This window comes from Hoplias malabaricus, chromosome 4 (genome assembly GCF_029633855.1).
Source record: "Hoplias malabaricus isolate fHopMal1 chromosome 4, fHopMal1.hap1, whole genome shotgun sequence".
NCBI classification, from domain to species: domain Eukaryota; kingdom Metazoa; phylum Chordata; class Actinopteri; order Characiformes; family Erythrinidae; genus Hoplias; species Hoplias malabaricus.
Window position 1 is genome coordinate 12,266,909 of NC_089803.1, and position 15,891 is coordinate 12,282,799.

The 15,891-nt window shown below is 37.4% G+C and overlaps 1 protein-coding gene and 1 long non-coding RNA gene across 2 annotated transcripts in view; one reads left to right on the forward strand and one right to left on the reverse strand.

Annotated features, from left to right (window-relative positions):
* Positions 1 to 2,443: 2,443 nt before the first annotated feature.
* Positions 2,444 to 15,891, forward strand: part of LOC136694606 (zinc finger protein 665-like) — a 185,264-nt gene continuing 171,816 nt past the window's right edge. Inside the window, exons 1-2 of the mRNA XM_066668305.1 lie at positions 2,444 to 2,577; positions 10,776 to 12,643. Of these exons, the coding sequence (XP_066524402.1) occupies positions 10,918 to 12,643 (1,726 nt within the window). The 5' untranslated portion in view covers positions 2,444 to 2,577; positions 10,776 to 10,917. The remainder of the gene's footprint in view (positions 2,578 to 10,775; positions 12,644 to 15,891) is intronic.
* Positions 6,756 to 8,299, reverse strand: LOC136694613 (uncharacterized). The gene is made up of 5 exons (XR_010802223.1): positions 7,985 to 8,299; positions 7,611 to 7,769; positions 7,373 to 7,453; positions 7,095 to 7,198; positions 6,756 to 6,820 (listed from the first exon to the last, which is right to left on the reverse strand). It is a non-coding gene; the product is annotated as an uncharacterized lncRNA (long non-coding RNA).

Consider the following 15,891-nt stretch of genomic DNA (forward strand, 5'->3'; position numbering starts at 1 on the left):
GTTCTCCCTGTGTCTGCGTGGGTTTCCTCCGGGTGCTCCGGTTTCCTCCCATGGTCCAAAAACACACGTTGGTAGGAGGACTGTTCTTATTTTCCCATGTGCTTAGTTAGTCACGATAGTGTTTGTGAATGTGTTTTCCTCACTGTAATACTGATACATATTTTGTTATGTTTCTGTAGTATTTTTTAATTCTGGTTTATTGTAGACAAACTCAATGGATTTCTTTGCAGTGGTGGTGATAGGAATGTCTGCAAATCATAGCTATTTTGCTTACTATCTATACTGGTATGTTAATGTGTAGATGCTTGGAAAGAAAGTATAGACACTTTTAAAGAAAAACACTTCAGACCACATGGAGCATTTCAAACCATTTGTTACATTGCAGAATTACTTAGATACAGACTTACAAAAAGTTCTAAAAAATTGGTGCACCCCTCCATCTGGACATGTTTATATAAATAAATAAATGTTTGATTTTGTAACCATCGGTTGTCTTGTTTTGTGAACGATTTTGACATCAGTGTAATTTTAAACATTTATATGGTAGATATATAATTTTATTGGCAACTTTTATTGCTAGTAAACTACTGTATGTTTAAATATTACACCAAATTACTGTAAAATGGATTACAGTATAATGAATAATTACTGTAAAAAAACACAATAAATACTTTGTAATTGATCTACAGGGAAAGAAAATATGTTTGTATCCAAGTATTTACAAGTTTGTAACAGTATTTACTTGTGTACAGTGGGTACTGTAATTTGATTTACAGTCATGAACAGTATGTTTTACAGTAGATTATTGTCCTCTTTTTGCCAGTTATTTACTGTAAATTCTACATGAGGATGACTTCTCAGCAGTGAACCACAAAGAGAACTTTTAACCCAGTGTTTCTGCATGTGTTCCGTTGAGTCCTCAGAAACATTTCAAACTCCATTAAGTGGCATCTGAGCAGTGTGTAGAAACACTCCATGTTTAATCTCCTACTGAAACACTGTTGATCTTTCAGCATGCACAGCATTTACTCTGTCACCCACACCTCCAATCACTCTTTGTTCTCTGTGCAGTGCACATTGTAGATCCCATTCACCTCTAAACAACATAAACTTCTCAGAGGACACAACAATAGTGGGCCTCATTTCAGATTGTGATGAAGGAGCCTGCAGGAATGAGGTGGAATGACTAGGTCCTGGCACTTAACACCTCTAAGACAAAGGAGATCATCGTGGACTTCAGGAGAACAAAGCAGCCAGACCACCCCCACCTCCACATATTTGGAGAAGCAGTGTGGAGAGTGTGAAGTTCCTGTGTTCACATAAACAAACACCTAACCTAGTGTCCTAACCCTACTGACTCCCCCATCTTTCCTGACCACATCACCCCCATAAACTAGAACCTTACTGTCAGGTCTGCAGCAGGTAGTTCCCCTCCGCACCAGCAGAGGTGACTCTCTCCAGGATACTTGGCTAGTGTTACTCAGGTTCCTGTTGGCGGTCATATTGTGTGTGTGTATATATATAAAGCACGTGGTGCAGTAGGTTCTCTGCAAAGTCTTGTTCTTGGCTCTGTCCTGCAATTCTGAGCGACATCTATATCTTCTGTTCTTTTCTCCTGGTTTTGACATTCTGCTTTGGTTTTTGTTTTATGAGTTTGGGATTGTGTTTTTTGGATAGTCTGTCTTGATCTTTGAAATGTTTATTTGGTATTAACCTGGATTGTTTATGACTACGTATTTGGATCATTAAACCTGTGCTTGACTGCTTTTTTTTGTGGAAGTGGTAATTTGTGACACTTACACTTTGAATGTGTTCATTCTATACATTTGCAGTCAGTGAACTTTAAAGCAGCGATATTTATTACTGGTAACTGTTATAAATGTGTACTCTGCTTCTAGCACTGTCTGATGGACATACAAACTGCTCCTTATTTACACAGTAACACAACCTCTCAACTGTTGGTGAGAACTGTAACAGAACATATGCTGTAACCTCTGGAATCTGGAAATCAAAACCCATCCTACAGTTTATGTAAAACTAATATTGTAAATATCTACCTCAAAGATTTATTTATTATATTGCTGCCTATTCTGCCGTCCATGTAAATGTGTAAGCTCTGCTGCTTGGGAAGGCTGTAAACTAGTTTTCGTTATACTCACGTATACTAACAATAAAGGCTCTCATTTCTTACCTCTTGCTATGCATGTTCTCAAGCGGAAAGGCTCCTATTGGACTGAGGGCACTGTGTCTGTGGGGACTGTCCAATCAGAGACCAGCTGTTCTTAAATTGCAGCCAATCGTATCTCAGGAGGCGGGTCTGAGGCCGGAGCATAGGTCCCTGCGTCGTCCAATCAGAATCACGGTAATTTTGAAGAGAGGAAAGAAGGCTTTATTTACTGCACTGTAGACGCGTCACTCAAACACCAGCTCTCCTCTGATTGGACAGACGAACTGCGTTGGTCGGACTCGTTTTAATAACGCTCAGCTCTGTTCAAGTGTTCGCTGCTCCGCGATCAGACGCGTCCGTTCTGCACGAGAGCTGTGTTGGAGAGGAATCAGGACCTGTTTTTACTGAAGGTAAATGTTTTTACTGTGTACGACCTTTACACACCGTTTATACCGTGTTTTACTGAAGATAAAGATCAGAGAGAGACTTTTACACACATTCGGGCCGATGCACGTGGAGTCGGCATTGTCTCGGTCGTGATCTACGGTCGTAGAGTGGACCGATAGTTCTGACCCGAGTCTGGAAACTCTCTAATCAACGTTTTCTTAAGGTTTAAAATGAAAGTTGAACAGACATCCAAGTTGAAATCCATATCGGTAAATGTTCAGTATGAGTTTGTGAAAAAAATACAGAGTGAAATTCTACCAAAATCATACAGTTGATAGCCAAGGGGCCCCTCTGTTTAATGACAGTGGAATGGTTTAGGCATTATGGGTAATTTTTGAGAAATCCATATTGGAATGTATTCAGTATGAGTTTATGAGAAAAGTATACAGTGAAATTTTGCCAATATCATACAGCTGATAACCAGGAGGCCCCTCAGTTTAATGGCAGTCGAACGGTTTAGGCATTATGGGTAAATTTGGAGAAATCCATATCAGTAAGTATCTATTATGTGTTTTTGAGAAAAGTACACAGTGAAATTCTACCAAAATCATACAGCTGATTGCCAAGAGGTCCCTCTGTTTAATGGCAGTGGAATGGTTTAGGCATTATGGGTAATTTTTGAGAAATCCATATTGGTAATATTCAGTATGAGTTTATGAGAAAAGTACACAGCGAAATTCTACCAAATCATACAGGTAATAGCCAAGAGGTCCCTCTGTTTAATAACAGTACAATGGGTTAGGCATTATGGGTAATTTTTGAGAAATCTATATTGGTAAATATTCAATATGAGTTTATGAGAAAAGTATACAGTGAAATTCTACCAAAATCATACGGCTGATAGCCAAGAGGCCCCTCTGTTTAATGACAGTGGAGTGGTTTAGGCATTATGGGTAATTTTTGAGAAATCCATATCAGTAAGTATGTAATATGACTTTATGAGAAAAGTACACAGTGAAATTTTGCCAAAATCATACAGTTAATAGCCAAGAGGTCCCTCTGTTTAATGACAGTGGAATGGTTTAGGCATTATGGGTAGTTTTTGAGAAATCCATATTGGTAGGTATTCAGTATAAATCCATGAGAATATTATACAGTGAGCTACCTCTGTTTAATGACAGTAAAATGTAATCTGTATTCTACATTTCCACCAGGATTACTATTCAAAGCCAGTTAAGTGTTTATAGAAAAGTAAAAAAATACGTAAATGTATGAAATAATCAAAGTGTGTTTTGCCTCTTTAAAGTGATTTAAAACGAAATATATTCCTAATGGCTTGTTAATTTTAGCCCATTTAGTCCATTTTAGCACTGCGTGCATTTATTTAGTAACAGAGACATCGCTGCTCAAACGCGGGTTTCAGACTCTCTATCTGTCCCAAAGCGGATGCGGTGTACTCCGCAATGAAAAACTGTAACGACGCACCTATACATGCATTCGGATTTGAAGCGCGGATGGCTTGACCGTCAGTTTCCAAAGTGCGGATAGCCTGACTCCAGTCAAACACAGACGTTGAAAAGACGACTAAAAAAATCACATTAAAGCCGTTATTTCAACGTTGAAATCACGTACCTAAATGTCGTTCAATCAGCGTTTTTTTAAGGTTGAAAAGACGTCCAAACACAGACGTTGAAAAGACGTCCAAACACAGACGTTGAAAAGACGACTAAAAAAAGTCACATTAAAGACATCCTTTCAAAGCCGTTATTTCAACGTTGAAATCACATACCTAAATGTCGTTCAGTCAGCGTTTTTTAAGGTTGAAAATGAAAGTTGAAAAGACGACTAAAAAAGTCACAATAAAGACGTCCTTTTAAAGCCGTTATTTCAACATTGAAATCACGTATCTAAATGTCATTCAATAAACACTGAATTAAAGTTGAAAAGACATCCAAACATAAACTTTGAAAAGACGAGTAAGAGTCACATTACAAATGTACTTTCAAAATACAGTAGGTTCCATTAAGAATTTAATGGTTCAGACTGGATTTCAATGGTGTCTACATCTAATAGTTTTCATCATGTAACCCATTAGCACTTAATGGTTCCTAATAGTTTATCCATTATTTCTTTTAATAGTTTCCATTATGTAACACTTCTATTAGTATTTAATTGTACCTGTCAGTTCACAATCCTGGTTGGAAAAAACATTACACCCATAGGTAAAAGCAAAATATTTATAAACATATTGGCAAATTTTTGTAATTAGCCCAAAATATGTAAATATGTGAGTCAAACATGGCATTCATGGCATGGTATACATGTATAAATGTGTGTATATATATATATATATATATATATTGAATGAAATTTTTGTTTCATTTACATGTGTAATTGAGTACAGAATATTATTATTTTTATATTTTCATTATATATATATATACTATATTCTGTATTTAATTACACATGTAAATGAAACAAAAATTTGCATACTAAGATAATGGCATACATATCTGAACAAAGTATAGAGTGTACAAAAGCTTGTCACTGGGGCTGTACCTCTTTTAGGAACAATACAGTACCTTTCAGTATTCTTTTATGTGGTCATGTTTTTGTATTAGTTAATGTACTTGGAACCATAAGGGGCTAAAATGTATCATTAACATTAGCTTTATAAATACCACCCCAGTGACAAACCACTTTGTACCCTGTGGTGACTAAAGTGTACCAGAATTATTAACACAAATATTCATAATGGGCGGCACGGTGGCGCAGCAGTTAGTGTCACACAGCTCCAGAGACCTGGAGGTTATGGGTTCGATTCCCGCTCCGGGTGACTGTCTGTGAGGAGTTGGTGTATTCTCCCCGTGTCCATGTGGGTTTCCTCAGGGTGCTCCGGTTTCCTCCTACAGTCCAAAATCACATGTTGATAGGTGGATTGGCGACCTTCCATAATCAACAGTTTACGAAACAATTACTTATGTAAAAAGGCAAAATCAAAAATATAGAAATTTTTAAATTAATAAAAATCCACCTGAAGAGGAAATACGCAAAACTGACATTTTAATATATACATTTTTTTATCTGTTTAACCCAATACATTTAATTAATAAAAATATGACAGTGGAAGGAAAATTATTGCTTGTGTTTTCATTACACATCTTCTGTTAGAACGAAACTTGAAAATAGTGTACTGGCAGTCATATACCACAGGTTATACTGTACATGTCCACGCACAGGCCAATGTGTTGTTTGGGTTTGGCAAAGGTAAACTTTCTATGCAGAAATTGTGTGCATTGTTTCAGTGGAGACATGAAAGGTTTAGTACAGGAGGTTGATCACTCGAGTCACATTCTGCAACTCCATGTTTAAAATGCATCTCTGGAGAAATGTCATGATGTTTTCAGGTGTGCAGGTTATTCAATTTTGAAGTCGTGATACATACAGGTGTCTGTGAAGAAGGCATCATCTACTGCACTATGACAGCAAACCTCAACTCAGCTTTCACCACACTCTGGTTCCTCTGGAAACACCAGTTTCCCAGTCCTGATCTTTCAGCTGAATTATCAGATATAATGTTGTAGGTTCACCCTACAGAAAAACAGAAATAGACTTGGCATGACACACTAAGACATAACACTGACTTTCCATTGACTGTGACTATTTCAGTTGGTGTGGCAACAGTTTATTTTATCAGACTTAATGAGGGGGTCAGAGTTGTAAGTCAAGAAAAACAATTTTATTCTTGAAGTCAGTGCCTATACATCATGAAGAAAATGCTTTAATAATGATCCCATACCTATTAACTATCAATTTACATTGGTGCCCCCCTCTGGAGTTTGGTGTTTTCTTACTGTGTCTGTATGAGTTTCCTCTGTGTGCTCCTGGTTTCCTCCCATGATCCAAACACATATTGGCAGGTGAATTGGCTACTCAAAAGTGTCCATTGTGTGAGTGCGTGAGTGAAATTGTGGGTGTGTGGTGCCCTGTGAAGGACTAGTGCCCTGTCTAGGGTGTGATCCCACCTTGCGCAGAGTGACTCCAGGTAGTATGTAAATATATTGTACCCACCACAACCTTGAACTGGACAAGCAGACAATGAATGAATACATGAAAGCACAGACGCCACATTGATGCAATAATTGTTAAATTATTATTTAGGTCAAATGTTTAAATCAAACCTGTAAGCTTTGAAGTCTTCTCTCATCTCAATGTCAGTGTGGCGATGTGTATTTTAGGGAGTACAGCTGTAAATCCATTGCTGAACTGGTGAATTTTGTTCATTGTTAGAGTATGGATTCCATCCACCAACCAACTTTATTATAATAATCCAATAAATTATATCAATAAAGACAATAGTGCAGAGGCAAATAAGATAGAATAAGGAAACGATATTAGACAAATATTAATATAATAGAATATTAATAATGGTCTTACAGTAAAAAACTAATATAAATCTAGTATTATATTATAAATATTATAATATTATACGTATTATATATAATATTTTCAGAATTAAAAAAGATACAATAATACTTACATGATGTTGGTTCACTTGCTACCAGCACTGGGCATTTGGTGACAATGCTGTTGATGCATCTGTTGACTTCCTTGCCTGATAAAATTACCGAAACCTTCAAGTCTCTGCAACATTGAAAAGTGGCACATTTTCTAGCTTTTGCTTGAGTGACATATGCAAGGTGTGCTGGAGGATGGACAGTATTGACTCAAAACATGTATGCTTTCATTAATAATCAGACCACAGCAAATACGTTTTAAAATATTATTACTATTTCTACAATATAATAAAATACATACTTGCATTAGTGTTCCCCACAACATTTATATTTCACAGTTAAACCTTTGGGAACATGAACATACTCCAAGTTAGTTGGATACCTGAGTAGGAAAAAAAATTGTCAGTCTAACAAAATATTGTATCATATGTAAATGTTTTGGTGCACCTGATGAAAATTATATGTATTGATTTTCTAAGTAAAAGTAATAACAGAGTACAATACATCAATATTTTACACACAACTTCAGATAAAAGTACCGTTCATCTGATGATTTTCACATATTTGGAAAAGCACAAATGTGGCCTGCGCAAATGTTATTGTATGATTTTACTTTCCAGCCCAGCACTTCTTTTGATATTTGGTTAACATTCGCATTGTTAGCAAGGTGGCTTGCATGTAACTGCAACCCAGACCTGCTGAAATAAATGTCAAAAACATTACTTTTAATAATGTAATATTACTTTGATTTTTTTTTACAGAATGGGTTAACTACTATCCTCCTCTACTCCTTCACTTGTCTTCACTGAGATGCTAACCTAGCATAGCTGTTGCTTTGCTAGAGCTCTTTAAATACTTATACTTTACCAGAATGAGTGAAACGAAAGTTTTATTAAGATTAAATATCACTTACCTCTGAATATACGAGCCTCCTCCGCTGTTTTAGTAATGCCTGCTTCCACAAACCGTTGAAAAATCATCCACTGAAACTTATTTTGACGCTGTATTCAAACTCAGAGTAACCGTTATCTGAAGGGGAGGGGCTCTCTCTCTCAAACACACACACATTCTCTCTCACTCTCTCTCTCTTAACTGATTTAAAACACATTCCGGACGTCCACTGACAATATTAATTTGTCCCAAAATAACAGACACATTTTGGACGTCCACTGACGTTAACTGGTCTTGAAGTAACTGACTTGTTTAAATGCATTTTAGACGTCCACTGATGTTATCAGTTCGTCCCAATATAACTGACTTGTTTTCAATGCATTTCGGACGTCCATTGACATTATCAATTGGTCCCGAAATAACTGACCTGTTTTCAACGCATTTCGGACGTCCATTGACGTTGTCAATTAGTCCCAAAATAACGGACTTGTTTTCAACGCATTTCGGACGTCCGTTGACATTATCAATTGGTCCTGAAATAACTGACTTGTTTTCAATTAATTTTGGACGTCCACTGACGTTTAAAATATGTCCTTGACGGACCGACTACTTTTAGACCTTTTTTGAACGTCCAGGGACGTCCCTTGTTTACTGGGAAGTGTTTAAAAATCCATTTTTGTTCAAATGGCATAACAAAAAAAAAACATAAAGTCCTGGAGATAAAACAGGGTGTATGAAATCAACACATTTTAAAATCTACAATTATTATATAATCATGTTCCCTAATTAAATTTACAAATATGTACAATTGAGGGTACCACCACAATGACAATATATCTGACAATGTAGTATTAGTAAGTGTGCTTTTCATACAACCTTGAAACAGTGTAAACATACAGCAATTGCAATGTATACAAACAGTACATAAAATCAATAAATAGAAAATACTTTGAAATGGCTTTGAAATATGAAATTGGCAGTGTCATGATTTCCTAAATCCAATTATCATTCAAATACTGTTTTTCAAAGAAACAATTGGTTTTACACCCTAAGCTTTCTCCTTTTAAGCCTGACTTAGCTTTGTATATGCCTTATTAAAAATCACTATTTCTATAGAAAAATCAATAACTAAAAAATTTCACAGACACAAGTTTCAGATTTAAAAGAGAACATGTTCATTACTTTATTTAAACAGGTTAAAGTAAAATCACATCAACTCGGTAAGTCTGAAAAGAGATACCAAAAATCATTCATAAAACAGGTTAACTCTTCAGACATTGTTTACTATTAGATTTAAAAGAAAGTTTGTGTGCTTCTTAGAAAAGGTTCTTATGTATACTCAAGACCATTTTACTCTTTCCCATACTCCTTTTTCTCCCCATTCATTATGTTTCTGTTTTTTCACATCCTCCTATCTAGCTTCTCCCTGTCCTTCCAAATACATCACAACCCTTCATTATTATTTCTAAACTACATGAATTTTTAGGTTGCTGTATAGACAATGCTTTAATTATTTCCCAAACAAGTTTTACCAAATAACAACCTCTGGCTTCAGGTCTCAGGCCTTGAGCTGGTCCTTTGTCACAGTTGCCCTGTGTGCTAATAAAGTAAATTGATAATACAAGTTTAAAGCTATCACTGTCTCAGACCCCTGCCTCTGGGTCCGGCAGGTGTTTTGATAATTAGACGAAGTTTTTGTAAGAGCCTTTGTTCATGTAAAAGTGTATGTGATGTTTACCAGAATTCTAATGAACTACAACAGGATCTTTCAGTGTCACTGTTAAGCTTTCTCAGGCCTCACAGAGCACACAGACCAACTGTCTCAGAGAGAACCAGCTTCGCAATTTCATCATTATTAATTATGATATTTTACTTTATACATCATTATTCTTTTAATTTATGTAATTCCATATTTAATAATTAAGACAACGTATTAGTCATTTAGATCACCTTTCCTTCACAAGACAAGAAGCTGCTCGCTGAATACTTATTTGTAAATGCGATTTTATTTTCCAATTCTGGAATTTCTTTCTTGTCCATGTTTTTGTTTCTCCCCATCATTTTAGAGGTATGCCTGCTCTCTTTCTCTGGTGTGGCATCATCTTCATCAACAAGGTTGTCAGGAAGAAAGTTCTCTGTACTTTTGATCATTTTACAGAAGATAAAGACCAGAGAGAGACTGTTACACACCGTTTATAATGTGTTTTACTGAAGAAAAAGATCAGCAAGAGTAGATGCTTTTAAAATCACGCTGTTTAATATTTTTTCTAACATTAAAACTCTATTTCTGTCTCTTTCTTTCTCTCTGGATCATTAGTTTTCTATTGCAGAGCAGAATGAATTGGTGTTTGCACAAATAAGCTGCACAGAATTCTGGGTATTAGCACCAAGTGGGTGCTGCTTAAACAAAAGTGACAGGAAAAGTTTGGTCAGAGCAGAAGTAAGAAACCTTGGGGGAAAAAAGAAAGTCAAAAAGCAAAATCCATCCTCCTCTGGTTGCCACCAGAGCAAAACAAACAGAACTGTTTACACAAGGAGCATCCTCTAAATAATGTGAATTTTATTATCTCTCCTCCACCCACAATATTCTTTCTGGTCATGGGAATAGAACCAGCCAGCATTCAGAACGCTGAAAAGTATGAAAACAGATAGGGATGTTGCTATATTCCTGCACCATTTGGCAACACTGGCTTATTTTTGCTGTTTCAGTTACAGTACTGAAGGTGGAACTGACTACACATTCAGGAGAATATTGGTCGCCATGGGAGAGTGAATTTAATTAATTTTATCTTTGGTTCTTCCTTGTCTTTCAGGACAGAAGAACATCTCTTTGGATATTTTCTCTGGCTCCTGTTGTCCAAAACAGTTCCACAATTCTTCCACAAGTGCGTCAAGAAAAATTTCCAAGTGCAATTCAACACAATATTGAGATCAGGAGGGATTAAATGTGTGGATATGGAGGGCAGAAGCTCCAGTTCTCAGGAAACATGCTTGATTAATCCCCACACATCTGACAGAAAAACTCAGACGAGTAAACACAAGAGGAAAACTCATGATTGTGCAGAGTGTGGGAAGAGTTTTACTCAACAGAGTAGTCTCCAAACACACCAGCGCATTCACACAGGAGAGAAACCGTATCACTGTACAGAGTGTGGGAAGAGTTTTACTCAACAGAGTCATCTCCAAAGACACCAGCGCATTCACACAGGAGAGAAACCGTATCACTGTTCTGAGTGTGGGAAGAGTTTTAATTTACAGAGTAGTCTCCAAACACACCAGCGCATTCACACAGGAGAGAAACCGTATCACTGTTCAGAGTGTGGGAAGAGTTTTACTCAACAGAGTAATCTCCAAACACACCAGCACATTCACACAGGAGAGAAACCGTATCACTGTTCAGAGTGTGGGAAGAGTTTTAATGTACAGAGTAGTCTCCAAACACACCAGCGCATTCACACAGGAGAGAAACCGTATCACTGTTCAGAATGTGGGAAGAGTTTTACTCAACAGAGTAATCTCCAAAGACACCAGCGCATTCACACAGGAGAGAAACCGTATCACTGTTCTGAGTGTGGGAAGAGTTTTAATGTACAGAGTAGTCTCCAAACACACCAGCGCATTCACACAGGAGAGAAACCGTATCACTGTTCAGAGTGTGGGAAGAGTTTTAATGTACAGAGTAGTCTCCAAACACACCAGGGCATTCACACAGGAGAGAAACTGTATCACTGTTCAGAGTGTGGGAAGAGTTTTACTCAACAGAGTAATCTCCAAAAACACCAGCGCATTCACACAGGAGAGAAACCGTATCACTGTTCAGAGTGTGGGAAGAGTTTTACTCAACAGAGTAATCTCCAAACACACCAGCGCATTCACACAGGAGAGAAACCGTATCACTGTTCAGAGTGTGGGAAGAGTTTTAATGTACAGAGTAGTCTCCAAACACACCAGCGCATTCACACAGGAGAGAAACCGTATCACTGTTCAGAGTGTGGGAAGAGTTTTAATATACAGAGTAGTCTCCAAACACACCAGCGCATTCACACAGGAGAGAAACTGTATCACTGTTCACAGTGTGGGAAGAGTTTTACTCAACAGAGTAATCTCCAAAAACACCAGCGCATTCACACAGGAGAGAAACCGTATCACTGTTCAGAGTGTGGGAAGAGTTTTACTCAACAGAGTCATTTCCAAACACACCAGCGCATTCACACAGGAGAGAAACCGTATCACTGTTCAGAGTGTGGGAAGAGTTTTACTGTACAGAGTAGTCTCCAAAAACACCAGCGCATTCACACAGGAGAGAAACCGTATCACTGTTCAGAGTGTGGGAAGAGTTTTACTGTACAGAGTAGTCTCCAAAAACACCAGCGCATTCACACAGGAGAGAAACCGTATCACTGTTCAGAGTGTGGAAAGAGTTTTACTGTACAGAGTAGTCTCCAAAAACACCAGCGCATTCACACAGGAGAGAAACCGTATCACTGTTCAGAGTGTGGGAAGAGTTTTACTGTACAGAGTAGTCTCCAAAAACACCAGCGCATTCACACAGGAGAGAAACCGTATCACTGTTCAGAGTGTGGGAAGAGTTTTACTGAACAGAGTAGTCTCCAAAAACACCAGCGCATTCACACAGGAGAGAAACCGTATCACTGTTCAGAGTGTGGGAAGAGTTTTACTCGTCAGAGATCTGTCCAAAAACATCACTGCGTTCACCCAGAACAGAAGGTAGAACTGAGTGAGGGATTAATGTGATTGGGTCACATTCAATGTACAATTATCCTTAAAGCTGAATTGTGTAATTGTTGGGGATTTGGAGACGTGTGATTGAACTGTGATACCAAATGCCACTGATTGTTCAAGGAATTTTGTTTATTATTTTCAAGTCGTGGCTTCAGAATTAATTGTTATAGATCATTATTTTCCTCCTCGGTCACTATTGTGTTCTACTGTGCCCCATTTAAAGATTATTTGACTCCACTCTTTTCCAAAAGAGTTTGAACTTTGTCTTGAGTTGTTAAACAAAATGAGATGAGATTGTTTCACTTTAATCAGTCACATGATATTCAGCAGACATAGCTTTTAGTAGCATCAAAATTATCAGTAAATCACAGAGAAAGAGGAGGTTAAATGTCAGGGCAGTTATTTCCTTATTTCATTGGAACAACTACACTAAACCACAGACACGGTCCGGGGTTCGGCAGCACCACACACAACCCAGCACACCGCCCATCCAGTCTGACCCAGAGGAGCCTGAGGAGATCATCCAACAAACGGATGAGGGACATGGGTACAGTGTGGAGTTGACAAACTCTCATGTTAGACCTTGTTGCAGGTGAGGAGACAGCCGACCAACTCTGAGGAGGTCCTGCAGGGGCTTTGTAATGCTCTGGAGCACAGTCGGGACTCTGGCCGTTTGCCATATCATCACCATTCATCCTTATTTCTGTGGCTGGACTGTATACCCTTGGAAGGTTAAAGATCAGTGTTGGTGGAGAAATTTGTTTCTCAGAGAACAGGAGCCATGGAGCTGGGCTATCAGGACCTCAACACACATCAAAACAGACTATATTCTGATTGCCATGAAGGCCAAGCCTGCTTATCACTGCAGCAAGATAAGCGTGCAGTGGAGACACTCCCAACCAACTGTTCATTGTTTATATAAAACTGCTGTAGTAAGTGTCTTCTCAGTTTTAGAGGTTTGGGTGTTTTAAGCTTTGTTTTAATGGAAATGCTACTTGCAAACACCTTCTCAGTTATTAGAACTCAATGTTTAAGCTTAGCATATTATCTTATTATTGCTGTCCCTTTGCTTCTGTATCATTGTGAATTTCCCTGCTGTGGGATTAATAAAGGAATCAATCAATCAATTATTACACCAGGTAAGACAGAAATGGCAAGCAGTGATGATTTGTGATGCACTCACCATTGATAGTTACTTAAGAATAGCTTGGCGATGCTCTAAATTGCCATTTTATTTCGCTAGCTACCAGCGACTTCATCAGAAAGTATTCTTACTTTAATATCCATGCAGATTTCTTCTAAGAGTAGTGTGTAAAATACAGTTTAGAAATAGACATTTGTAAATATTCTACTTAATTCCTTTAGTTAACACGTGTGAAAAGCATTTATTATAAAAGTTCAGATCAGGTTGAATTAACATGATTTAGCCCATTTTCATATTGCTTCTAGGTCTATAGTAGACTCCCTCAAGTAATATTACACTTTCCTGTGTGCAAACTTCATAATAATGATTAACTTTACACTAAGGTTACCTTAATTAACAACTTTTAAGACAATAATAGACGTCAATAAATGATTAAGTAATGTCTTAACTCATTATTTATTGTCAGTAGTTAATGTTATTAAGTATTCAATAAAACCTTATAAATGTTTCATGTAAATAATAACTACTTAAAACAATCTGAAGTGTTATTAAATGGTTAAGTAATGTCTCACTTAATCATGAACTAATGACAGAAATAAAAGAAAACCTGTAGTTTTACTTATAGGCACGTAATATTTAAAATTATTTACATCAATCATTTATGGTACATTAACTATATATTGATTTTGTGTGTATATATATATATATATACATATATATATATATATGTAGAGTGCACATCATTAACACTATAATCACTGTGCTGGTCAGACTGACTAAGAAAAAGAAGAATTGATCTCCTTAGGGAAATTATTTCTCTCCATTTAACCCATCCGCGGTATTGAACACACACTTGTGAGCAACTCTTCACAAACACTAGGGGCAGTAAACACACACAACCAGAGAAGAAAGCTGTGATCACCTTGGCAGTTTGGGGTCTAGGTGCCCTGCTCAAGGGCAATGCTCAGCCATGGATAAATCTTTCCTTGGCACTCCTGGGAATTGAACTGATCTCAAGCTCACTTCTCTAACCTCATGCCCACGACTGCCCCATAGAAGTTCTGTGTTGGTTTGACCCAAATGTGAATCTATGGCCTAAATCCACCTAGAATTTATACAAGGATGTACATTTTGGTCAAAAACTTAAAATGACATAAATTAATGGTAAATGAACAGGACTCATGGCCAATCAGTAGGTCCACTCACCCTCACAAAGTAGAGTTCTAAGAAAGTACCTTTCTTCTGGTCAAAGCTTCAATCTTCTTCAGATTTTGGACCATGAGTTTGTAAATGCTAACTTCTGATTTGGCTTTGGCTAAAGCAACAGATGCAGTTGGAGCAACTGCAGTATCATCATCTACAATCAATACAAGACATATGAAGTTGGAGTCGTGTCCTCACTGTTGTGAAAAATAATTTTATTACTTTGTGTTAGTGGACAAATATCCTTAAATGATTAGTTAAAATTAAGCATTTATAATTGTGTGAAATCTTGTATCTTATATGTACTCATATGAATGATTAACCACTATTTAACCATGCATTTAAACAGTTTAGAATCTGCACACTAACTGGCATGTTGACTCAGTATTAGCACCTTTCTAAATTCTTAGACCTCTAACATTGAAAAGATCTGCACTTAGGCCATACCAAGCTCATATAAATTACAAGTGTTAGCAAAAAGGGGGAGTTGAACTTTAGGGCATCTCAGTGACCTTAAGTCCATTAGTGACTCCTCTAATTTTGGTGGCAGAAAAGGAGTGTGGGAAAGAAAGGTACTTGTCAGAAGGGCATGATGAGTGTTTTGGGGTCACAGGTGCATGGGAAACCTGCATGGAGAAACATGAGTACTAACATGTCTTATTATGCATATTAATATATGTTAATCAGTCAGAAACGCCTTGCCAGCAGGGTATACGTCATATCAGCTATAAAACTGGAGTCAGATGGGGGGAGAGGTCAGAACTTTGCGTGGAAAGGGCACTTTGCGTTTCTTATGTATTAGTTCTCCTGGATCCAGTATTGTAAATAATTACTTTGAT